Source organism: Mytilus californianus, unplaced genomic scaffold (genome assembly GCF_021869535.1).
Source record: "Mytilus californianus isolate M0D057914Y unplaced genomic scaffold, xbMytCali1.0.p SCAF_4, whole genome shotgun sequence".
Taxonomy (NCBI): Eukaryota; Metazoa; Mollusca; class Bivalvia; order Mytilida; family Mytilidae; genus Mytilus; species Mytilus californianus.
In genome coordinates this window covers 68,051,500-68,079,149 of record NW_026262690.1, presented here as the reverse complement: position 1 = coordinate 68,079,149, position 27,650 = coordinate 68,051,500, and the positions used below count along the sequence as shown (strand labels likewise).

Sequence of the window (27,650 nt, the reverse complement as noted above, 5' to 3'; positions counted from 1 at the left end):
TTGCTGAAAAAACAGATGCTCCAATAACAATGTTAAGCAGATAGAACCCAGACAGTGCTAGTAGTCGCACTGTACTTTTTCTGAAGGATAATGACATGGTGTCAACAAGACTAAACAAGTCTACAAACACATTCAATATAGTTGAAAAATTGTAAAATTTTAGACAGTATTAATAAATATTCAAACGAGAGAATTGTATACAAGGATATACCTTCAAATTGGAAATGTGAGAAGGGATCGTGATTGGGATAAATTTCAAAGTGGTTTGAGGTTTACTACAACAATGCGCTAATTAATTATTAGGTCCATGGAGGGGATGGCTCATATAGATTTTGCCTATCACTCATTCTATTTCAGCTTATGTAATAAAATTAAGTTTTAACTTAATAACTAAACGAACCATTAGGTCCATTCATTTTAGAAATGGGAGAATGACAATAATAGAGGACATTTTTTGTTATTTAAGTGAAATGTTTTGTCGATACTTATATCTTGGCATTGCACAAAGTCATGCTTTTCTTAAACTACTTATGTCTTTATACTAAATCCTCTGTTGGTGCACTGATTGATTAAAGTCTTGGAGAACATGGTTTATATATGAGTGGAAATTAGGTTTTGAAAAGGCTTTCAGCATCTGCAAGAACTCTTAGATTAGTAATTTTGTCCTTATTTGTTTTTGTGCATAAGAGTCTAGCCCTTTCCAATGAATTTTTACAGTTTGATCTAATGTTGTTTTGTTATACCACTGTTTCGTGTTAGGTTTGAAAGCTCACAAACATGATTAACCTTGCCACATTTTTTATGTGCCTGTCCAAAGCCAGGGGCCTGGTATTTAGTACATGTTGTTGGTTGGTGTTTACCATTATTGTTTTATTATTATGCAAGCTGTTGGTTTTCACTGAATTGTTTCACATTTTGTCATCCTTCTGCCTTTTAATACTTACTATATGGAATGACTTTTGCTCATTGTTGAAGCTAGTAAGGTGACCTATAATTTTTCACATCTGTGTTGTTTGTTCTTTAATGGTTAGTTGTCTCATTGGCAATAATATCACAAGTCCTTATTTCTTTATGTAATACATTTTCCTTAATGAAGAAAATTACAGATGTTTTTAAATTTTATTTGATCATAAGTGCATTGATTTTATTTTTAAATAGTGTATTTTCACTTCAGTGTCAAACAACTCTGTATATGTGATTACTTTCAGCTACTTTTACTGATAAATAGCATATTACATTGTAATAAAAATTCAATATTTATATAAATAAATATCCTTCCAGAAAAAGAGACCTCAATAAAAAGTATAAAATAAATCATAGATCTAACAAAAAACTTTTGTAAAAATACTAATTTCATTTATTGACAAAAAGTTTTTAAACATACATAACTAATAAGCTATCAATAATCAGTATATCAAACAGGTCTTTTAACATATTGGAAAGAAAACCTGTGATATTCATATTTCACTTATTGCCAGCATTACAGCTGTGTTTCCCTGAACATGACAATCATGTCACTTCATATCAATTAATGTGACTTAATGGTATCTATGATGAGTTTATTTATTATATATTAAGTACACCTTGAAGTGCTTGCTGATTTAAAGTGCATTGCAACCAACCTATACATCATTTTGATTTATTAATTTATGAGTAAAATTCTGCTAGATTAAAAAAAGCAAAAGTGTTTATTCAAAAGATCCAGAAGATAAGATATAATTTTCTTACTATCCTTGAACATAGTTTATAAAGAATTCAAACACTAAATACTAAAGCACTTTTTTTTTTACTAAAGTGATGCAAAATTAAGTCAGTAAGCTGTGTCTGGCTGTCTACATGTAATTTTGATTCTAATATGGCTTTGTTATCATTTAATACTATCAGTAATTTATATATTAACAATTACAAAGAATCACACAAGTCTTCAGTTAATACAACTTTTCCCCAACTAGAGTTGACATACAGAAATGCCTTACCAGCTACATAGACGAGATTAAATATATTCAAGTCTGTCAGGTCTATAAATATCCACATCTAATTAGTAAATTTGTAAGGGTTCTGCGGAACCCAGTGTCTCGGCTACTTTTGCTGTTAGTCGCAGGCTTAACAAAAATGGGGAAAAAATCATTAAAAATTTTCCTCTAGATACTATCTTTTCAATTTAAGAAGCATCTGTCCAAGTTTGGTAAAAATCCAGGATGGTTTGTGAATCTAATAAATGTTTTAAAAACTTTAACTGCAGACTGTATGTAATGTTAACTGGAAGAAAAATTAAGTCCATTTATAAGTAATATACGGAAAAACAGGAAATAAGTTTTTACAAAATTTCCTTCTAGATACTAGCTTTTGATCATAAACAAGCTTCTGTCCAAGTTTGGTAGAAATCCAGGATTTAAGAAAGTTATTATAATTTTTAAAACTTTAACCACAGAGTGAATGTAATGTTAACTGGCAGACAAAAAACTAAGTCCATTTATAAGTAAAATACGGATAAACAGGATTTTTTTTTTTACAAAATTTACTTCTGGATACTATCTTATGATCATAAACAAGCTTCTGTCCAAGTTTGGTAGAAATCCAGGATATTTTAAGAAAGTTATTAAAATTTCAAAGTGAATATATGTGGACGCCGCCACCGGAATGTAGGATCGTTATGTCTCGCTTTTGCGACAAAAGTCGCAGGCTCAACAAAAAGGACCTTGAACTCATACTGTAAAGAATAGTAATTGAAAAAATTACCTAATTTCAATATAAAATGTAGATCCCTGAACCAAGAAAATGAGGTTAAGGTCAAGTGATCTGACAGACAGGCATATTTACCTTACAACAAACTTTGAAAAAAATATAGCCTATTTTTAACTACAGTAATAGAGAAACTACCATAATCACCAACACATATAATGTCAATCCATTTACATTCACATCTTACAATAAAAGAAATGTGGAGTATTCATCACTGAAACAGATATCCATTAACAGCATGAAACTTAAACAAACATCTAGAGGTCAACATGTAGTTTTTAATTATAGACAAGTGTTTACACAATATCACACTTCTAGTCTAAATACGTTGAAGAAAGATTATCAAAGATATGCTACATGTACCAGATTCAAATTCCCTATTGGACAAAACAATTCTGTACATCACATATAATTGCACTAAATATAATAATAGACCCCAACAAAACGGGTATGTCCACCTTTGAGTCTTTTTTTTAACCATAGTTACTGATCAAAATTCAGTCATGTGTCATACTTATAAATGACTTAAATAAAAGATCTATAGAGTAGAACATTGGGTCTTGGTAGGGTATATTATAAATAAATTACAGACAGAACTTCAGCACATATAGCATCCATAATCTATATACAATATAGATTGTCTAGTTCGTTTCCCTTATCAAATATCAAGCTATCATAAAATGTGTTAATACTCACTGCAGCTACGGTCAGTAAGAATATAAATGGCCCCAATTTTAAAACATCTATTGTAAATGAGACAAAAATTGATAATACTTTTTAGACTAGAAAGTATGTAAATACCATATATTATGTTCTTTTACCAACATTTGTGTTTACTTATATTTCTATTGACAAATTGACAAATCTGTGCATAACAGCTTCTAAGAGGAAGAATACAACTGTAAAACAGTTAAAATGACATGCACAGAATGTGTCTACTTGTATGACAAAAGTAATTACAAAATCATTAATCAAAGCAGATGCAAACCCTCTATGTAAAGCAGCAAGGTATTTATTAAAGTTTGTATAATTAACTGCCAGTAGTAGCAGTTTACACAAATAATCTACTGGGAGTTGTAAAACTGTTGATGAAATGTAGATTTTTACTGTTAAGAGACTTAATCATTGTTTTAAGACACACAAATTTTAAATATCAATATATTGACATTTCAAAAACTTCTCACGTAAAAACATAACACATTTTCATTTATCTGCTTAATTTCTAAAGACACAGAGCAATAGCCCTGAAAATCTGACGTCTGATAAACTAATCGGCATTTAGTTAGGAGTGACCCCTGTATTACAGGATATCCCAAAGTGTATTTAGTTAGGAGTGACCCCTGTATTACAGAATATCCCAAAGTGTATTTAGTTAGTAGTGACCCCTGTATTACAGGATATCCCAAAGTGTATTTAGTTAGGAGTGACCCCTGTATTACAGAATATCCCAAAGTGTATTTAGTTACGAGTGACCCCTGTATTACAGGATATCCCAAAGTGTATTTAGTTAGGAGTGACCACTGTATTACAGGATATCCCAAAGTGTATTTAGTTGGGAGTGACCCCTGTATTACAGGTTATCCCAAAGTGTATTTAGTTAAGAGTGACCCCTGTATTACAGGATATCCCAAAGTGTAAGTTTTATTATTACAGGTATTTTAGTAACTATCTGATTTAATTCATAATGAACTGACATGCTGGGGACACCATAATATATGATCAGGCTCAGCTTGTATAATAAAGCATGTCTTGATTTAGAATTTTTATTTTAGTCATCAAAGTTCAAATTTTGGTAATTGACTGACAAATATGTCTGTTTCTGTACCACCAAGATGCAACTGCTGATCATGAATACATGCAGTATATAACATCCTTCAACTTGAAACATTGATTTACATCTAAGAATATTTTCAGGCACTTTTTTTTCATCTCTGCATCTCTTGGACAAAAATATTGTAAAAAACAGGTTTCAAGCAGATGCCCCAATACCCTAATGTTGTGTTTACTTGTAATTCATGTTTATGATGCAAATGTAGTGCAGTTTGAAATAATTTAGAGTATGCATTCAGAAAAAGTATGAACGAAATACATATAAAAATATTGTTGCATATCACTTTAAATATACAACATTGCACTTTGCCTTTGAATGTTTTAAGGAAAATTATGAGTCCGATATCAATTTATGTCGAGAAGAAGGTAGTCATGAAATGGAAATTTAGTTGTTTGCCAACAATATGCATCAAATATTTACTAATATTTAATAAAAATCTCGTTGAAATGTATATAGGAAAATCTCTTTTCCATCCAAATACTAATATCATATAATTTTACAGATATAATCTATTATATGAATGATGTTACTTATAATTAAGTCAATTTGAGGAATTTTGTGTTTTTTTTAAAGGAGTAAGTTCGGTAAGGGTCATATTTGGCCTGGATTATTAATTTTAATGTTTCAAGATAATAAATGTTTTAAAGTGATAAAAAGACATGTGCGAAAGTTGAATAGAACTTTTTTTGTCAAAGTTTAAGTTTAAGGCGTTAATTTTTACATCCCAAAGGTCAAAAATAGAGATTTTTGCGAAATTTGACCAAATCGTCCAGATTTCAACCAAATTAAGGCCTAGGAAACATAGAGCGCAGGAGTCGACAAACTAAATATTCAAGTCAGATATGTAAAATGTGATAACAAACATTTTGTTAAAAAGGCTTTTTTGTCGACGCATGCGCTCTATGTTTCCTGTCCAAAATATCATTGGAAATTTACCCGTTTTCATTGAATTTTGGTTAAAATCAAAATGAGTGCTATTTGTGACATCATGAATAGAAGGCAAGTACGTAAATTTTCCACAAAAAGACATATTTTCTATCTAGTCATTGTATTAGCTATGATTCATTGTGATATTGGTCAATAAATCCTAATTTGAAATTGTAGCTAGAAATAGGGGCCGTTTTAGGGTGTTATCAAACCTACTCCTTTAAGTTTCTGAATGCTGAAATTCTTATTCGCATCAAAACTTTGTAATTTCACTTTTATAATACATTTCCTTATTTCTGAAAAATGACCCCCTAAATCTTAAAGAGTATTGTTGAATAATGCTTTGTTTTTTAAACATTTTTTAAACACTCAAGTGTCTATTTCAGTCGATTCAATCAGTTTATGTAAAAGATTTGAACTGATTTGGTCATTAAAGACGCTCAAATGAAAACTTATAAATATGAAAAATCTATCAAATATGCCACAAAACGTCACTTTTCAGATGGTTTTTGTCTAAATTGTTAGTGGCCGCATTCGTGTTCAGTCTCAACCTTTAAATATGCTATGTATTATCATCAAACACAACATATTTAAATATTAAGACTGAACACAAGTGCAGCCAAAAACCGTCTAAAAATTTGCACAATTGCTTACATTGTGAAGACTTCAGTAATTTTTCATGAATCAGTTATGCTAGTACCTGATGCCTGTGCATTGTATTGTCAAAAATAGCACATATTGATGTAATAAAGTATTCTACTTTCCAATCAATAGCTAGAATTTTACGTTTAAACAAATTTGTAAAAATGCTATATTTTGGAGCCAAAAAGGGGTCTTACAGGGCCCACTCCATGTATAAGTTTCTATAATGAGATATAAATATAAATCAAATTGGGATTGGGGGAAACATGTGTAACAACATATCTGCAATCCTACCCCTCCTAAACATTCAAGTCTCATTGAAAAGATTTCGTCCAAACTTACACCCCATCTAATTGTAGTGCATCCAGATTTTCTGCAAATTTTAAGTTTCAGTAAGCAACTTTTTAATTATTCCTCTTTTAAACAAAATTTCATATTTTAAATGACTATTCTCTGAAACAGAATAACCAGGGACCAAAATCAAAACCCTGAAGTATTGTCATAAATAATACATTCATTACTATTTACTGCAGTCATGTCAACATTGAAGTATAAATATAAAAAGATTTTGTATCACAATTTTAGCATTAGTTATAAGATACATCTTTGGAAAAAAAGTCCTGAAATAACAAAGCTTTCAATAAATCAGGTGGGTCTGAGTTGGACTGTTCCATCAAATCATAGGTGGTTAAACAGTAACTTCTAATAGCCTGCATCAGAGTACAAACCGTCCATCCTCTTGACAAAATGGAATCAACTGTTTCTTGTAACTGTAAAGGGAGTTCAAAAATGGTTACTACATACAAAGTCAGAGGCTGAGTGAACATATGTTCAATCATTAATTTAAATTCTAATGTTATCCTCTAAACCATTTTCTATAAGATTCATAAAAAACTATTAACAGAAACATTAATGCACTGCTGACCTACAGGTGAGTTGATAGGCACAATCAAGAATTTTCAACATAAGGATTGTTGTTTCATGCTTCCTTGATAACAACAACAATGTGTGTAGTTCAAACATTACAACATAACTTCTGCATTTACATTAATTCTACTCCATCACTAAACCAGGATTTCGATAAACAAATAAAGTCACAAAAATGTATTTGATCTGGTTTTTAAATTTTACCATTTCTAATTGCAAACATTCAAGGCTACTACCAAGTGCTAGGAATTTTGTCACAGCACATGATAATGAAGAAGTCGTACTTGGGTAGGATTTCTTTTAACCAACAGTACTTTCTTTTAAGTGTGAAACAGTTTATATAATTCATATCAATTAATATATAAATATCATCCTATTTAAAATTCTAATATATTATTTTTAAGATTTAACATCATCTTTCATATAGGCACACACAGAATGGCTAGAAAATAAATGTTTGTGCATCTGTCTGGATTTATTCTCAAGTTTTCATTGGCCTTGGTTCAATCCTTCCTACTTTGAAACTTCCATTATCTTCTTCGTATTATTTAATAAAATCATGAAAGCCCTGACCATCTTGACAATTCAAGATTTTACAATTACAAAAAACAGTTATATTTTACACAAAGCTATATGCTGAACCTCAAAATATAAAATATATCCCAACATACCTTGATGAGTTTGTCGTGATGAAAAGTATAATACATGACATATGGTACCCCAGCATAAGATGCAGCCATCCACTGAAGCATAGCTTTCAACTGAGGGTTACCACCAAATGCTCCACAACCCCAATTACCTGTAGCAATAGGTCTACCAATATTTCTCTACAAAACGAAGTTAAGACTTATTCCTTCTGCTTTTTCTATTTTCTATTTGTTTCATCATTCTACATCCTTATTTGCTGCGTAAACTTATTGTTTTTATGTTATTACTGTGACTTTGTAGTTTCACTTTACCAATGACCTAAAGGGGCCTCGGTGGCCGAGTGGTCTAAGTAGTTACTACTGTAATCACTAGCCAGTCAACACTTAGGTTGTGAGTTCGAACCCTGCTCATGCGGGTGCACTCGACTCCAATCTTAATTGACTAGGATTATCAGTTTTCCTTTCAGAGGTCGGTGGTTTTCTCCAGGCACTCCGGCTTCCTCCACCAATAAAAACTGGCCGCCACGAAATAGCCCAAAAGCGGTGCTTAAAAGTGGCGTTAAACCACCAAAAATCAAAATCAAATCAATGAACAAAAATATTTTTCCAGGTTGCAGTTTGAATTGCTCTCTTCAAATTGATCCGCTTATAAAATATTTAAACCATTACTAGATTACTAATGAATGGTTGTTAGTATTAATCAAGTGCAATATAATAAACCTATAATAAAACAATAATGTGTCCATAGTACACGGATGCCCCACTCGCACTATCATTTTCTATGTTCAGAGGACCGAGAAATTGGGGTCAAAACTCTTAATTTGGCATTAAAATTAGAAAGATCATATCATAGGGAACATGTCTACTAAGTTTCAAGTTGATTGGACTTCAACTTCATCAAAAACTACCTTGACCAAAAACTTTAACCTGAAGCGGGACAGACGGACGAACGGACGGAAGAACAAACCAACAGACGCACAGACCAATGACCCTCTACTATCATAGGTGGGGCATAAAAATATTCTTCCCATTCAATTGTTTAGCCTTGAGAAAATTAGAACAATAAGCATTCAAACCTTCTCCAAGGAAGTCAATAACTGGAATTGGATGTTTTATTTTATATGTCACTTTCTTAATACTAACAACCTTTCACTAGCAATAGTACCTATACTTGCCATGATCCTCTTGTCACTACTTCATGTTTCTCAACTAACAAATGTAGATTTCAACATGAAAAATTAAATGGAAAAAAAAATCCCAAAACTACTCTAAATCTGAATCAATCTGATATATATCAAAAAGTTAATTTCAACAGTAACAGATGAGATTTTTTTAATAATTTCTATACAATTTATGCAGAACTGACCATCAAGTATGTAGTAAAGTTATTACATAAAGGCCATTGTCATTGCTTTTTAATATTTTGGCCCCATTTAGCAAGTTTGGTGTTAATGACTGATATGTATATTGATGTGTATGTTTTTTATAACTTAAGACTGTACCTTGACCTTTAAATGTCTTTTTTAGTTTTATTGTTGATAAGTTCCTGCTTCACTGAACATTAACCAATGTCACATATTATAGACTTACCCTTTTGGTGCTTTCTTTTTCTCGTCTAAACACATTAATAGATCTCTGTAGTACATTTAGTGCCAAAACATCAGCAAATTCTTCTAGTCTTCTATATGGAACATCTAATGCATCTGCATATTCATCTGATTGGCTATGGGAGTCATCTTCACCTTTCACCTCACTTTCCTTCTCATGGATTGGGTTTCTTTGAATCCAATCATTACTATCTTTTAAATCGGAAAAAACTTGGCACAGTATCTCAGCAGCAATTTTTTCTGCGTAGTTATCAACGTCATAATTTTTATAAGAAGTTGAAGTTTGACAAGTTGGCACTGCTCCACCAAACATGACCTGAAAACTATCTGCAATTATATTATGAGAAAGTTGTTCAGCAAAGTTAGATAACTCCTCCAAGGGTGGACTTGGTGTGGATGAACATAAGGAATACAATGAAGTTTCACTGCCTACTGATTGACCTTGATGGCTGTATAATGAACTTTTACTACCTCTATTTTCAGTAAGCCTCTCTGATGATTTGCTTTTAGAATGTTTAGAAGATTTTGCTGATCGCCTTCTTTTAAGACTTCCCCTTGATTTTGGTCTACCAGCTAAGAGTAGCTGTTCTTCAAATTTGGCTAAAGTCTCATCTTTAAAACCACTTATACTGCTACGCCATGAATGACTAGATGAACCACTTGTACTCCTGTTTGAAGAATCAAATAGGTATAGTTCTGGAATTTTACATTCTGTCTTCATTAGCTCCTCCGCAAATCTGCAACAGATAAGTTAATTTAACAAGTGTTATAACTGTCAAACTAAATTTTACTTTCATCAAAGATTAAATGGTGGTATTTCTGCAGCAAAATACTTTATTTGTTTATAGAACATATCAATCTATTTGTTTATTTCCGGTAAATAGAATAGCAGGAAGCTTAAGTAACCTTTCAAAACAGAGCATTATTTCGTCATTTTGAATCAAAAATAAATGAGGCCTGCATTTACACAAAAGTCCTATTACCGGTACCCACTGCAAATTGTAAATCCTAAAACTATATACAAACTATACAGATTACTGTTGGGCCTATAAAGAAACAAGTCCAGATCCATGGCTAGTAGACTATTATCAATTTTTCTCATAAATAAAGATCATATGTGTAAATCAAATTATAAATAAGATATAAACAAGAGTGCACACGCTGAAATGTCTCGCCTTCTTTACTAATCATTGATATTATGTTGATAGTCCTAAATATAAAGCTTTATTACAACTGTCACATAAACTTAACATTAACCAAGTAAACTAAACATTGACCAATGAACCATGAAAATGAGGTCAAGGTCAGATGAACCATGCTAGGCAGGCATGTACAGCTAACAATTCTTCCATACAACAAATATAGTTGACCTATTGCTTATAGTTTAAGAAAAACAGACGAAAACACAAAAACTTAACACTGAGCAATGAACCTTGAAAATGAGGTCAAGGTCAAATAAAACCTGCGTGACTGACATATAGATCATAAAATATTTCCATACACCAAATATAGTTGAACTATTGCATATAGTATTAGAAAAAAAGACCAAAACTCAAAAACTTAACTTTGACCACTGAACCATGAAAATGAGGTCAAGGTAAGATGACACCTGCCAGCTAGACATGTACACCTTACAATCATTCCATACACCAAATATAGCTGACCTATTGCATGCAGTATTAGAAAGAAAGACCAAAACTCAAAAACTTAACTTTGACCACTGAACCATGAAAATGAGGTCAAGGTCAGATGACACCTGCCAGCTAGACATGTACACCTTACAATCATTCCATACACCAAATATAGTAGACCTATTGCATACAGTATAAGAAAAACAGACCAAAACACAAAAACTTAACTATAACCACTGAACCATGAAAATGAGGTCAAGGTCAGATGACACCTGCCAGTTGGACATGTACACCTTACAGTCCTTCCATACACCGAATATACTAGACCTATTGCTTATAGTATCTGAGATATGGACTTGACCACGAAAACTTAACCTTGTTCACTGATCCATGAAATGAGGTCGAGGTCAAGTGAAAACTGTCTGACGGGCATGAGGACCTTGCAAGGTACGCACATACCAAATATAGTTATCCTATTACTTATAATAAGAGAGAATTTAACATTACAAAAAATCTGAACTTTTTTTTCAAGTAGTCACTGAACCATGAAATTGAGGTCAAGGACATTGGACATGTGACTGACGGAAACTTCGTAACATGAGGCATCCATATACAAAGTATGAAGCATCCAGGTCTTCCATCTTCTAAAATATAAAGCTTTTAAGAAGTTAGCTAACGCCGCCGCCGCCGCCGCCGCCGCCGCCGGATCGCTATCCCTATGTCGAGCTTTCTGCGACAAAAGTCGCAGGCTCGACAAAAACACTTACATGATTCCATATTATAATCTATTACTAATATAAGTATATTCACTCACTTAGATAAAGTTTCATCATGGAAACCACATGACTCTCTTCGATACTTTCTGGTGAAATCAACAGAGTTTCGACCATCTTCACAAATCTCTGCTTTTAAAATGGCAATATCTTCATCAGTTCTACTGATCTTTTTTTTTGGTCCATCACTTCCATTTATTGAGTCTTTTAACTGCCTAGCTGCTTTATTTGACATTTGCAGAGGTTCACTGCTACGCCTAATGTAGCTTCCACCGTTTGTGTTTCTTTGAACTTCTACAAAAGCAGTTGTCAAAAGGTCTCTTGAAAGAGAACTTGCATAAAAGCTTACTTTTCTTTGATTTTTGCCCACATACTGGTCAATTTTCACTTCAATGGGTCTTTGGTTATTACTGATACCTTCAATATTGTACTTCCTCCTGCCTTTATCTATAGTTGGACTTTTGACTCTTTCAATGTTATTTTTTACAAGAATGCTATTGCTAACTTTTTCTGCAGAAACTGTTAATAATGGAATACTACTGAGAGTTGAATCTGAATTGTCATCTGTCAACTCAACTGATTCATCTCCATACAAATGAATACTACTTATTGGTTGCAAAAAATCTGAATCACCAAAGTGTTTAACACTAGGAGATTCTGAATGGTTGGAATAGCTATCAAATGGAGACGAAGAACATTCTGATACTGATCTGTTCAATGTGTCTTCCTCATTTATGTCAAATCTATCATCGTCCTCAGTTAAATATTTCAATACTGCCTCACTCATAACATCATAAACTATGTTTGTTGCCATTTCATGGCAACGTCTATCTGCTTCCTCTCGCTCAAAGTCAGCGGAACATGATTGATGCTTAGCACCAGAAATACTGGAAATATTTTGACTAGTTGATACTGGAATGTTTGATTCTGAAAAAAAATTATGAAATTCTTGTCTTATTTCATCTCTGAAAAAGTCGTCACAAAATATTTTATCCATAAAATCATGGGCAAACTTTCTAGCTGCTACCATGGAAATTAGAGAACCCTCTTCAGGGTTCCCCGAATATTCCTCCTCTGAAAGTTTTCTTGCTTTCGGTTTATTTATCACAGATAAAGGTGCATTGTTATGAAATTCAGTAATGACTGGGGACATTGACTGTAAAACACTAGCAGCAGTAGTTGTACCCTCAAACAATATGGATGACACTAAACTAGCAGCAAACTCTCCTACTAAAGGATGAAAAGTCTCTTCTTTAATTGTGTGTTGCTTCCCTAATAATTGTTCCCGTTTCTGAAAATTCTCGTAATATTCTTCAAATTCTGAACTGAAATCAGAACTGTATCTAGTACTGCAACTACTTCGTCTAGATCCTACGTCACTTAGATTTGAACTTCTACGTCTCAGACGTAAGTACCAATCCTTTAAATCAACATCTAAATGGTCCATGCCATCATCTGGTGGTGGCTTTTCATTGGTCAAAGTTGATGAAGATGATTCATCTAAGTATTTAGTATCTATATGAACTTGTTGTGTTTGGCCTTTCCCCGACATTTCACAACCTGCTTCTAACAAAGCAGATGACATTATTTCTACCAATAAACCATCTGCATAGTTCAACAGAGATGAAGGAACTGCAAAAAAATATTTTATTGTTTTTCAAATACATTTCATTAACATTCAACATTAAAATGATGTACTAAATTTATTTAACCTAAAAATCATAATTTTTTCAAAAAGTGAATTTTTCCCTTTAAATTGCCAATACAGTAATCAATACTCTCTGTCTTTTTGTATCATAACATTTCAAGTTATACAATTAAACGTCAAAGAAAAATTTTATTCCAATGTCAGGATTTTGGGATAGCTTCACCAAATCTTAAGAACTTTTGCTCTATAGCATACCTATTAGGGTTATTCCAGAAACATATGCAGGGTTTACTGAAATCACTATCGTATGTTTATTTTACAGAAATCACAAGAAAACAGCAGAATTCAATGAAAACTTGTCCAAATTAACATAAAGCACCAGTATGGCCTGTCTTGTGTTGAGTATATAACAATAAGGAGATGTCGCATGATTGCTTTGAGATAACTCACAACCAGAGACCAAAGGACCAGGATGGAAATAGGTTGGTGATGTATAACTATTCAAGCTGTCATTCTTTTCGTCTTCAATGGATAAGTGTCCCATTGGTAATTTTACCACAGCTCCTTACTTTTACATAAATTCTGAAGTTCATGTACAGTTCAAACAGGTGACAGAGAATGTTTTTTTTTATACCAGCCAACTCTCTTGAGTTCTTAGAGATTCATTTGTGCATTCAATCAATTTTTCTTTCACTGCTTTTATATAAGTTTCCGATCTTGCCAAACAAATAGATTTATTTACTTGTTTATTTACAAATTAAATATAAAGTATTAATACTTAAAATTTAATAAACCAATAAAATACACCTTTCTCATCAAGTTACAGTGCATTCTAATTATATTAAACTTTTGTTCATATTTTTTATTACCATTGCTTTCATCCTGTTGTTCTAATTCCTCCTCAGCAGCGGTCATGTATTCATCTTCACTTGCGGACTCCTTCCTACTTTCTGATCGTTCATGTGATAACATTCTCTTTGCTAATTGTTCACAGGGATAAACAGTTGTTCCCCTGTCTACTTTAGCTGAAAATCCCACAAAAGCCTTGTTCAGGTCTCTAAGATAATACTGTTCTGAGTATTGACATTTAGCATTATTTCTATATCTAACAGCATCTATTGCACATAGAGTAGTCATAAAATTGCCGTCCTCATCCACCTGACAATAAAATAGAATTTCTTCTTCATATCAATTGAGCCATGTATATATTAAGAGCTATTTCAAACAAGAATCAGGTATTGATAAACAATTCTCATATATTGTCCAAAATAGAAACCCAAATTCATAGTTGTCATGCTTAATAACTTATTTCTGCATGATTGGTAACTTTTGGATAATTTTTCTGCAAAATAATACCACAGATTTATGCTACCAGGTACTTCATGTCCCTTTATTTGCTAGTGTTCAGAATAGTTCATAACATTATCTTTTGTCTAGGACTGTCTCAAGTTACAAATTGAAATAAATATTAAGGTTAACATTACTGCATACATCATATTCAATTCAATATAAAAAGAAGATGTGTTATGATTGCCAATGAGACAACTCTCCACAATAGACCAAATGACACAGAAATTAACAACTATAGGTCACCGTACGGCCTTCAACAATGAGCAAAGCCCATACCGCATATTCAGCTATAAAAGGCCCCAAAATGACAAATGTAAAACAATTCAAACGAGAAAACTAACAGCCTAATTTATGTACAAAATAATGAACTAAAAACACTAATATGAAACACAGCAACAAACGACAACCACTGAATTACAGGTTCCAGACTTGGGACAGGCACATACAGAATGTGGCGGGGTTAAACTAGTTTGAAGGCGCAAACCCTGTTGATTTGCACTATTATTTATCAGGTTTTTAGCAATACCTTAATTAATTATAGGCAGTCAGACTCTTTAACACATACTGAATTCCTATAATCAGAAACATGTACAAATGACAATATGTTACAACAATCTTTTCATGCTAGAATTGTCTCAAAAAATTTAGTAATAAAGTCATTGTAATAACTTAACTACTTTAGTAACAAAATCATTGTAAACACTTATGCATAACTACTATAGTAACACAGTCATTGTAATTACTTTATTTCTATGGTAACAAAGTCATTGTAATTAGTTAACCACTGTAGTAACAAAGTCATGGTAATTATTTAACTACTTTAGTAACAAAGTCATTTCATTATGTCATTGTCATTACTAAACTACTTTATTACCACAGATCAACATTTGCTCTGTTTTTTACTGAACAAAAATGTCTATACTAGAAATTCTAAACAAAATACTATTTGTTATCCCAAAAACAACCTGTCCAGTAAATTGAAAGCTTTTATTTCCAAATTTGAGCAGAATTTTTATTTTTACTTGCAGTTTTCATTCATGTTCACAAAGCAGTCAGTCCTGTTGTTATAATGAGATAAAACACATAATGTGTATACTGACAATTTATTACTTTAATGAAAAGTCTTATTTAGATAAATTAGAACACATTGCATTACTAATAGTCTTTTCACCAACAATGCTGGAGCAAAATCTTGAAGTTCAGGTCTCTCTGTTATAAAACTTTACTCAGTACTCGGAGTACAAAATTTGTGCTCGAAACACCAAATCCAGCATTTTAATTGGTTGAATTCTTAGTCTGAGTACCATAATCGTACTTCAAAGTTTGATGACCACAAGGTCAGGTCTATACTCTTCTTGAAGAAAATTATTGCGCTTTTTCATCATTTATTGTTATGGATTATAGATGCACAATACTAGGAGTATTTGGAGCAAAGCTACTACACTACCCACTTTCCAGAACTTCATGGTTGAGTAAATGTAATTAAAATGCACTTCCCTAGTGGCACTTTTGAATATAATCATATAATAATATAATCATAACTGAAAAGCACTATTTTTCATAGTGTATTGAGATTCTGTAAAACAACGACATCAAATTTAAGTGTATATACTTTTGATTTGTAATGTGTCAAAAAAGTTATGATGACTTTTAAGTCTTTCAAGCTTAAAACTTTAAACTAAGATGTTGTTAATTAACAGATTTTCTCCCGTCACTACTTAAAGTGACTTTCACAACAGTTTATAAAGCAAACTTCTCTAAACAAGTAAATACCATTGTTGACTCTGTAAAATCTCCTTCATATTCTAAACTACTAGCATATCCACTTGTCCTTGAAAACTGTTCATAACCTTGTAAAATAATGGCTTCATTGTCCTCCATAACTTCCATAAATAACATTGAGGTTAACAACTCTGGACAAACAGAAAACCTTATTTCTTCCTGAAATGTTCAAATAACTAAAATTCAAAGATTTTTACAAATTATCAAAAACTCGAAATATCTTACATTTTCTGTCAGAATAAAGTTTGTAGCCTTTACAGTTCTCATCAAAACAAACCTTATGTAGAGCAACAATAAAAGCACTGTTCCTTGCTTTTGTTCCATGAATAAATACATCTACACCCTGTTTTCCAAATTATGAGCCATCTTTTGTTTCCTTGTTTAAGTTCGTGGTAATCCTGTTGGTAGGTTGACTGTACATGTTTTTTTTACTTTTATGACTTATGGTCTAGATAATCAAATGTGGAAAGTTTGTGTACACATTTAACTGGATTAACCCTGACACATTTGTGCCTGTACCAAGTCTGGACCATGTCTTTTTTTTGTTTCTTGGAGTCAGGTGTTGGTGGTTGGAGTGGTATGTTGTACTGTCTACTATTTTTTGTAATTGCTGCTATCCTATATATGTATAACCATATCCTTTCCGTTACATGAAACATTAATGAATTTGAAGGCTTCACTGAAATCACTTATTGAGCAACAGTGTTTGTCTTCAAATTGTGTTATATATTATTATCATTATAATGATTGCCATACTATAAACATGCCACTCTTTTAATGACCAATAGTGTTTAAAATGTAATACAAATTACTACAGTAAAAAAATATTTGTATACCTGTACACGGCCTTTTGATAATACCCCTCCACCAATATATTGGTTTGCAAAGTCAACCTGAGAATAAACAAAATATATTATTGTACAGAAAGAAAACAATAAATATTGTTCTGCTGAATTTACTGTATACCGTATTGAGGCTTGTATAGTCCCCATTTTTTTCCTCCAAAATTAATATTGCCAGACAGGGGTCAGATTATAGAGTAGTACGATAAGCAAAAAATAAGAGAAAAACACAATTTTGCGAAGTTTGTTTACGTTATGCCATGTTTGTTATTGAAGATGTAGAGGGCGCCCTTATAATTTTCAAAACTAATAATTTACCTAATTCATATTAATATGCATGCAATTTTAATTCAAAATCCAATATTAACTGATAAATATCAAAATTAAATGCTTCATTACAAATTACTCTTTTCTTTTAATAGCATTGCATAACATGAACTGGAATCCGCTTGTATTTACTGGAATGAAATGTATTTAAATCAGCCAAGAACCAGCTTATGCATTAAAATGTATCAACTACAAAGTGTAATCAGTTATATGTTCCGTGTTGGGTGTTTTATACCGACGCATGCGTTTTGTTTTAGCTGAAGATATTTCAAACATTAATGTTATGAATATATTTAATAGTATTTAACTAAAGAATGGAATTGTTTTAGTTTCAAAGTCGTATTCTATTAGTAACTATGAAGTACAGATTTTCTACACACTCTGACTGTAATCGATTTACATGTGCTATATAACTTCTGGTAAATATGAAATACGACTTTCCCAATTGTGTTTCGTGATTTTGTCTTATTTTAACACTCTTGGAGTGTTCTAGAATTATTTACAAGTATTTTCAACTTCTACTTTATGATGAAAAACATAAATACCGCAAACAATCACACACGATTTGAAATTACCCGAGTTTCATTCGACACTTTCAAGCAGTTACAAAAAGTTTTTTTTCCTGAATTCTTGTGGTGAAAAGGGGGGTGAGGACAATGTACCAGTGCGGACTTTACGAGGCTGATTACGTTAATAACTTATATTCAATAAATGTTTGTTTTAAATTTGACATGCATTCGAATTGTTTACACCAACTCCAATCTTCCCAGGTTTTTTCCTGAGTCAAAATTCTTTTTTGCCACATCTTTGCCAAAACAAATATCTTTTTGCTGCACCATTTTTTTCTTTGCCTGCTTATTTTCCTTTTCACTAACAAAATAAATTAACTCAAATATGTAGAAGAATTTGTTATTTGTAAGAAAAAGTCACAAGTTTTTAGAATCAACACCAACTTTAAAAGCCTCTTTTTAGATATGTATTGATATACTTCAATTTATCATCAACTGTTGTTTAGGATTTTATATTACATCAGTTTAATTCATCTCTATAATATTTGCTTGATGTAAATTGAGAGCTGAAAAAGTAATAAACCATGTCAAACTGTTCTAACTTTTCCTTACCTCTATTGCACTGCATCCAGCATCTTCTATAACACCATCCTGGTGAACTATAAGGGGACATAACTCTACATCACAGTTCAACCATGTATCCATACAAGGGAGCTCATCCCATGGAATAACCTAAATATGTTTGTCCAAGAAAGTAATAAGTATAATATGCATTCATACAGTAGAACACAGGTATGACAATATAGGTTATTTATGATTACAAAGTTTAACTCATCCCAAAATTTGGTTGAGTCTACAAAATAACTTAAAATAGTTATTGAAGACAAATTTACTTCATTTCCAAAAGGACTGAAATGCATTAAAACTTAATATTAGTATTAAAGGAAAAATAAACGAGAGGCTCAGAGAAAGATTTTTTTATAAAAGTTTGAAACAAAGAATGACAGACAACTATAGAGTCATAGCTATGGCAATAGCTTAATTGGCCCTTTGGTAATGTGAGTTAAAGTCATGTGAAATGAGTTTCTGGTGATTATAATGTTAACAAAATTATTGAACCAATGCTTGCATATTTACTAAAACTAAGTCTTCTGTGAACTTTTTTTTTTATCTCTTACGAATCTGTAACATATAATTTTCATCACAATTTTTTTTTCCTTTCACTTGCGCTGTGTGGTTGCCAATTTCTAACTAGAGATGTCATTGTTAAGATCACTAAATACAGAAAAGCTTTCAGTGGAATAAAGTACAGGAAGACAATAATTGAATAACAGTACATTTTTGAAGATATTAAATAAAGGATTTTCTTTTAAAAGAAAGTCTATGTACACATGTTTTTCAAGTACACAAAACATATTCAACTTTTTTGTTAAATTTGAAGTATCTTTTGACTTTAAAGCCTCTAATTCATAAAGTGACTAGTTTCATGTTTTTTTTTTGGCTAGAAAGAATTCAGTGACTTAAAAATACTTTTCAAGGGGTATAAAACAGATTAGCTCTTTAAAATGCTGATGGTACAAGTTCTGCTCCATGTATGTTATGTTAAACATAGAAATTATTATTTACCTGTCTAACAAATGTAACACTGCCCTGAATTTCAAATCTTCTGTCAGCTACCTTTTCAAAGTAATTCAAAATGCATCTTAATTTTGCTTGCTGAGATGATCTGAAAATAATATTTCAGGTGATTGATCAGGTACATATACATTAACTTGCAAGGCAACTAATATTCAAACTCTTATAATTAGCTCCTAATAAATTGTATATGTAACAGAGTGCATTTACAAGTAACTTACAAGACTTAAAATGCAGTATTTAAACCTTCATTTTTTTATGATTTTTTTAAAGAAAAAAAAATATTTGGAAAACAAATGTTTTACCAAATTTTGTATCTCAATATTGCTTATATTAGTATCATTTAGATATGTTATTCCATTATCTTGTTTGATAAGATCTGTATTCTTCAGATATTCTATTGAACTCATCATTCTGTTGTTTTGTCTTCCCTTCAGAACATTAAAAAACAGAAAAAAAAGAAATAAATAAATGCTTACTATGATCTAACGCAGTAAATTTAAAAAGTTACAAATATTACTTGATAAACATACAATTCTGGAAGAAACTTAAAAAAACTGGTAAAGTTTATATCATTAAGTTTTCTTCTGGGGCCTCTACACTGTCTTGGAAATAAGCATAGAAATCCACAAGCTAGTATACTGGCAATGCACTGTTTATTAAGTATAGTTTCACTCCCTGAAAATAGATATGTAAAATGAGTATTAATGAATTTGATAAATTCTATGGTCATGATTCAAGTTATGTGAATCTTTGGCTTTTTCATGAAAGCTGTATGACAATAAACATAAAATTCAATTCCCTGAGTGATTATCAATCTATCATGATTTTTGAATATCATATTATATGTATATTTTTTTTCGACTAAAAATATTAAAAAAATTATTTACCTATTTGTTGTCTACTATAGAGTACACCACTCAGAGGAACTACATTTGGAAGTTCTAAAGCAAAATCAACTATAGCTGGGAATGTAGAACGGAGAAATGTTCGCTTCTCAACCTGAGATGCTGTCTTTTGTAAAAACTCCACTAAACCATAGTAAATACAACTTTTGAAATGTATTCTAGATGAAGTTTCTGATTCTTCTTTACAAAGATTGACTATCTCCTGATGCTTTGTGGCCCATTCTCGTAAACTACATGTAGGATCCTGAACACAGTTTTTCAAGTTTTCCAATCCATCTCGTATGACATGCCAAGTTGGTAGGTAATAGGGCAAACGTAATGCATCAAAAGCATCATCGTTCATTGTGTTAACTTCTTACAATGTAACCAGGTGAACTCCATTTAAATATTCACGACCTAAAAAAAAAACAATCAAAAGAACATTATTTTAAAAAAGCCTATTTTATAGTACCGGTAAATAACGTGAATTTTCACGTCTAATACCATAACATTAATACTCTATGATGTATCAATTTGTAAAGTTGTTAAATATATTTTTAGAACACGGTTTCCTTCCATTTCATTAAGGTCTGTTATCACCTATAATTAAATATAATGTTTGCAAATGTGTCTTTTTGTTCAGTATTGATTTTGTACTTTTTATAGGAAACCAAGTCCATACTTTTTCCACAATGGCTGATTAATGTACCATTTTAGTAATATTTGTAATTACTTGTTACTATTTATAACTTAATTCAATCATACTCCATTTATTTAAAAAGGCATATACCTCTTAATCAATTAAAAATTTGTGTGGGATGTTGATGAAAGTTCTTATATTGATTTCTTATTGTCTATTAACTGAACATCTGTATAGCAAATGGTTATAGAGATATGAGTAGAGACAGGTCACTTCTAATTCAAAACAATGTAAAAGATTAGGATGACATATATCTTCCTGCAAACTATTACTTTGGTAATCTAGCATGTCTATCTAGGCCACATTACAATCATATATTTTCTTCCTAAATAAAGTTTTTAGATTTTGCACTGGTAGTTATATGTTCATCTACTCATCCCTCAATTCTAATCAGAGAGTAGTGAGTGAATCCAGCCATACAAGATCTGGTGAATTATGTGAATAAAATGCTCCGCTGGGCGCAACTTGATATGACCGCAGAGGTCGAACCCTGAACAGTTGGGGCAAGTATGGACACAACATTCAAGCTTGATACAGCACTGAATTTGGATTGTGATTAAATATTTGACACAGCATAGGTTTCTGACACAGAATGAATGTGGTCTAAGAACTTAAATTTTTTTAATTTACCTATTCAAACCATATCATTATTATTTACTTTTATATATAAATCAGAACTAACCAATTTTAAATGGAAAATTTTAAAGAAAAAAAAAGGAAAAAAAGGAAAAAAAAATCCCTCCCCCAAATTTTTTGAACCCCCTTATGATTCATCACCTCCAAACTCAATCCCAGCCTTCCCTTCGTGGTATGGTACCTTTCAGTACAATTTCAGAGAGATCCATACACTTGTACACAAGTTAATGTCTGGAAACTAGAAAAATGCTTGTTTTTAGGCCCCTTTTTGGCCCCAAATTCCTAAACGTTTAGGGCAATTACCCCCAAACTCAAACCCAGCTTTCCCTTTGTGATATGGAACCTTGTAGAACAATTTCATAAAGATCCATACACTTACACACAAGTTATTGTCCTGAAACTAGAAAATTGCTTGTTTTTTGCCCTTTTTTGGCCTTTAGATCCTAAGATTTTGAGGAAATTACCCCCCAAATCAATCCCAGCCTTCCCTTTGTGGTATGGTACCTTGCAGTACAATTTCAGAGAGATCCATACACTTGAACACAAGTTATTGTCTGGAAACTAGAAAAATGCTTATTTTTGGCCCCTTTTTGGCGCCTTATTCCTAAGTGCTTTGGGCAATTACCCCCAAACTCAATTCCAGTTTTCCCTTTGTGATAGGGAACCTTGTAGTACAATTTCAGAAAGATCCATACACTTACACACAAGTTATTGTCATGAAACTAGAAAAATGCTTGTTTTTTGCCCCTTTTTTGGCCCCTAATTCCTAAAATTTTGAGGCAATTACCCCCAAAATCAATCCCAGCATTCCCTTTGTGATATGGAACCTTGTGGTACAATGTCAGAGAGATCCATACACTTAAACACAAGTTATTGTCTGGAAACTAGAAAAATGCTTGTTTTTAGGCCCCTTTTTGGCCCCAAATTCCTAAACATTTCAGGCAATTACCCCCAAACTCAAACCCAGCTTTCCCTTTGTAATATGGAACCTTGTAGTACAATTTCAGAAAGATCCATACACTTACACACAAGTTATTGTCCTGAAACTAGAAAAATGCTGGTTTTTTGCCCCTTTTTGGCCCCTAATTCCTAAAATTTTGAGGCAATTACCCCCAAAATCAATCCCAGCCTTCCCTTTGTGGTATGGTACCTTGCAGTACAATTTCAGAGAGATCCATACACTTGAACACAAGTTATTGTCTGGAAACTAGAAAAATGCTTATTTTTGGCCCCTTTTTGGCCCCTTATTCCTAAACGCTTTGGGCAATTACCCCCAAACTCAATTCCAGCTTTCCCTTTGTGATAGGGAACCTTGTAGTACAATTTCAGAAAGATCCATACACTTACACACAAGTAATGGTCATGAAACTAGAAAAATGCTTGTTTTTGTACCCTTTTTTGGCCCCTAATTCCTAAAATTTTGAGGCAATTATCCCCAAAATCAATCCCAGCATTCCCTTTGTGATATGGAACCTTGTGGTACAATGTCAGAGAGATCCATACACTTGAACACAAGTTATTGTCTGGAAACTAGAAAAATGCTTGTTTTTAGGCCCCTTTTTGGCCCCAAATTCCTAAACAATTAGGACAATTACCCCCAAACTCAACCCCAGCTTTCCCTTTGTAATATGGAACCTTGTAGTACAATTTCAGAAAGATCCATACACTTGAACACAAGTTATTGTCCTGAAATTAGAGAAATGCTGGTTTTTTGCCCCTTTTTGGCCCCTAATTCCTAAAATTTTGAGGCAATTACCCCCAAAATCAATCCCAGCCTTCCCTTTGTGGCATGGTACCTTGCAGTACAATTTCAGAGAGATCCATACACTTGAACACAAGTTATTGTCTGGAAACTAGAAAAATGCTTATTTTTGGCCCCTTTTTCCTAAACGCTTTGGGCAATTACCCCCAAACTCAATTCCAGCTTTCCCTTTGTGATAGGGAACCTTGTAGTACAATTTCAGAAAGATCCATACACTTACACACAAGTTATTGTCATGAAACTAGAAAAATGCTTGTTTTTTTACACTTTTTTGGCCCCTAATTCCCTAAATTTTGAGGCAATTACTCCAAAAATCAATCCCAGCATTCCCTTTGTGGTATGGAACCCTGTGGTACAATGTCAGAGAGATCCATACACTAACACACAAGTTATGTCTGGAAGTTACAAAAATGCTTATTTTTGGCCCCTTTTTAGCCCCTAATTCCTTAACTGTTGGTACCATAACTCCCAAAATCAATCCCAACCTTCCTTTTGTGGTATTGAACCTTATGGTAAAATTTCATAGAGATCCATTCACTTAAAATAAAGTTAGAGTGCGAAAACTAATGTGTCTTCGGACGACGATGACGCCAACGTCATACCAATATACGACCGCAAATTTTTTTTGCGGTCGTATAAATATTTATGAGTAGTCAGTTTCATTACATTTAAATATTTTTTTACTATAAGGCCAATTAAAATTAATTGATAGATTTTCATCCCCGCCCATCCCTCTGAAATCATCCCGCCCCAATTTTTTTTATTTTTCAAAAAATTTGCAATTTCCAGATTTTGTTCATTTCCGTTACCGGTAAACGCAGATAATTTCGTTTCAATAAAAAATTCCTGAATTGCAAATTTCGGGTTTCGTATTTGTTTGAGTAACCAAAATGATTAAGTCGACATATTCTGCTGCTCTATGATGGCAACATTATCTTCCGACAATAAGAGATTGAATACGAGATGGGCATGAAATATTCGGGTTACGAGTAATAGGCGGTGTCCAAGAACGCAAATCGCGATATGTCACAAATTTCTGTGATTAGAAAACCGTGGATTTTTTTATTTATACAATGACTTTGTGTCAGGAAATTTTGACTGTGAAGGATATCAAAGCGCAAGAATCGTAGAACACAGGAGTACAAAAAACATGTTTGGAATAAAGAAATTGACACAAGCATGAATTTGTGCAATTTATGACTGTATATTGATTACAAAAAGTCGTCAACGTACAAAATATATTATCTGTAGCAAACCCTTAGATTTACCCCTAGGCTGTCTTTTTTTGTTGACAAACAGGAAACACCCTCTGTCCCAAGCCCCTTAATAGAGTCAATAAACAACTTCTTCTTTTTGGTTAAGTTCATGTTCTACATTGTAATTATATTTGCACCTTGCATAAGAATCTTAAAAGCATCAACCCTAGTATGAGGGTAGGAATGCCCTTTACCTTCAGGCGTCAAACGGTCATTTTCAGCTACCGTAAGCGTCAAATTGGTTAAAATTTGACCGTCATTCGTCAAAATATCCTTATCGTGATTCGTCAGAGGTCTCAAATAATTATCGTTACCGTTATTTTTGGGAAAAAAATCATGTGATTCGTCAAAATCAATAGATTCTTTTTATTGTCTAAAAGAAAGTGTACATTTTATCGTCATGAACCAAAAATTACCGTTGACATTTGGCAAGAATTTTTACCGTTATATATTCGTCATGAAGGTACCCCCATTACGACCCTTTAGTATTTTCAACACAGTTTGAGTTTTTGTTTCACTCTGAACTCATAATACTTGTGTTGCATACCAATGCATATGCTTCATTTTATGGGCACTACATGCACAAACCATAGCCGAGTGAATAAAATAAATTTGGTGTCGGCTATGTAGTCTAAAAGAGCGCATTTCTCAGGCCACGTTTTTGCTATTTACTAAAAATAGGTTTCTGAAGCGGCAATAACATGTAGAAATCAGAAATATTTATTTAAGAATTTGAAAAATTATATAGGATTCCTTATATATATATTATACATGATAGAAGCTTATTAATATCCCTTGCATATGAAGAACATGTCACAAAAGGGTTTCGTAGGAATTAAAATTTAAAAAATAAAATCCTCCCACCCGCCCCATTTTTAAAAAAAAATCTGGATTAAAATCTACTAATTTATTTTAGTTGGCCTAAACAATAGTTTTATATTCCATATATAGAAAAGTCAATTTGAATTCTTTGGTTTGATGTTAACAGTTTGACTATTCCTATCTTGACAGAATAGCACTGAATTTGATAAATATTTAGAATTATCTATCAATATCATTGTGAAAACTATTCTGTAGGAAAAGCATGGCCCTCTTACGATAAAGACCACTGAAGATTTGAGACTTTCTTTGAAGACAATTGCTCTATATCATCATTTAAACATATAACAACCCTTGTCATTCATAAATATGAGTACAAGTGTGCCAAAAAAGTTCATTTTCATAATCATTAATTATTATCATGATTATTACTTTTAGCATTTTCTGCTGAAATCTGATAAAATTGTCATGTCATATTTCATTAATTATGTTTTGCCACCTGATATCATTTTTTTAAACCTCAATACTGGTACAATACTTGAACTAAACTTTTATTCCAGTATTGCGATTGAGAAAGAACAGGAGACCCCTGCCACCTTCAACAGCATGCCTGAGTCTTGCTTTTTTAACTTTGTTGAGGATGATAAATTAATATAATATATAATAATTTTGCTTGAATAACATTAGTAATGGATCAGTCAAATTATTGAGATGCTACATGAATATGCAACAGCATTTTCATGCTTTATGATGTTATGCAGATTTATACCTTATGTTAGCCTATTAGAATTTCTATTTATTCATTAAAAGTCATTGTGACTCTTAATGATCATGCTGCATAATGGTGCTGGGATAACTTCAGAAATATTTATTTTCTGATGATTTTCAGTGATTTAGATTCACCTGAAAAGATCAACAGGCCGAATGACATGCACAAAATAACAGTTTGAATCTATGTATATTTTGAGGACAAACTATTATCTATTAATTTTATAATCTAACAAAATGTTAAGATTCTGTATTACTAGAAATCATGCTTGAAAATGAGCCCCTTCTTCTCACTGTCAATATTGTCAAGTCAACTAGATGTGCGCATGAATTGACAAGAATATTACTTCCGGGTAAAAATCGGGGGACTGTTTCAAAACGTGCTCGGAAAAAGTGGGTCTATGTCAAATCTGTATTATTAAAATTAATCATAATTAAATCAATGATAAGATAGAAAATGTCTAAGTTTTCAAATCTACGTATCAACGTTCAGCAATAGTCCAGCCCTGGCCTCAGTATCTATTTTCAAAGTGATTTTAGGTGGAAAGAATACCACAAAACGTCGAAATAAGCGTAACGTCATCGCGTTGTAAGCTGCAAAACGCCAGTTTTCGGCGGTTTTTTAATACCAACTTGGTAACAGATTGGATAATATTATCAAGTAGGTTATATGAGATGAGATATATCTCATATAACCTCCTTGATATATTATGCATATATTGTCTTTGACAATTTATAATTTTGCTATAAATGCATTAAAAACGAAGTTGGTGACCAAATGATTTTTTTTGTGTCATTTACTCAAACTTATCAACAACATATAATTTTTAAAGAAAAATCTGTGGTTTTGAAATTGGAGATCTGGTAATTTTTAGATAAATATAAAAACGTTTTTTCGGCGATTTTCAAGTATGCGTTTTCAAGTCTGGCTGAGGAAATAGACAACTACATGGCAAAACAAAACATCGAAAACATCTACAGCAGTCTGCAAAACATTAAACA

General features: G+C 32.2%; 1 protein-coding gene across 1 annotated transcript; it reads right to left on the bottom strand.

Moving 5' to 3' along the window:
• Positions 1-1,105: 1,105 nt before the first annotated feature.
• LOC127738392 (uncharacterized) lies at positions 1,106-26,967 on the bottom strand. Its single transcript, XM_052249625.1, has 12 exons — positions 26,906-26,967; positions 20,711-21,124; positions 20,354-20,498; positions 19,812-19,911; positions 18,798-18,917; positions 17,344-17,400; positions 16,499-16,666; positions 14,245-14,533; positions 11,769-13,359; positions 9,307-10,060; positions 7,741-7,896; positions 1,106-6,912 (listed from the first exon to the last, which is right to left on the bottom strand). The coding sequence occupies exons 2-12, from the start codon at positions 21,069-21,071 to the stop codon at positions 6,730-6,732; spliced, it is 3,924 nt and encodes a 1,307-aa protein (XP_052105585.1). The 5' UTR covers positions 21,072-21,124; positions 26,906-26,967; the 3' UTR covers positions 1,106-6,729.
• Positions 26,968-27,650: the final 683 nt, after the last annotated feature.

Bases quoted from the DNA above. Each gene is read 5' to 3' on its own strand.
- LOC127738392 (XM_052249625.1), bottom strand. From the start codon at position 21,071: ATGAACGATGATGCTTTTGATGCATTACGTTTGCCCTATTACCTACCA. The intron at 14,534-16,498 runs GTATTTACTTGT...TTTTATTGTCAG, and splicing joins ATTTTACAGAGTCAACAATG to GTGGATGAGGACGGCAATTT. The intron at 7,897-9,306 runs GTAAGTCTATAA...TTCGTTTTGTAG, and splicing joins AAAAAGAAAGCACCAAAAGG to AGAAATATTGGTAGACCTAT.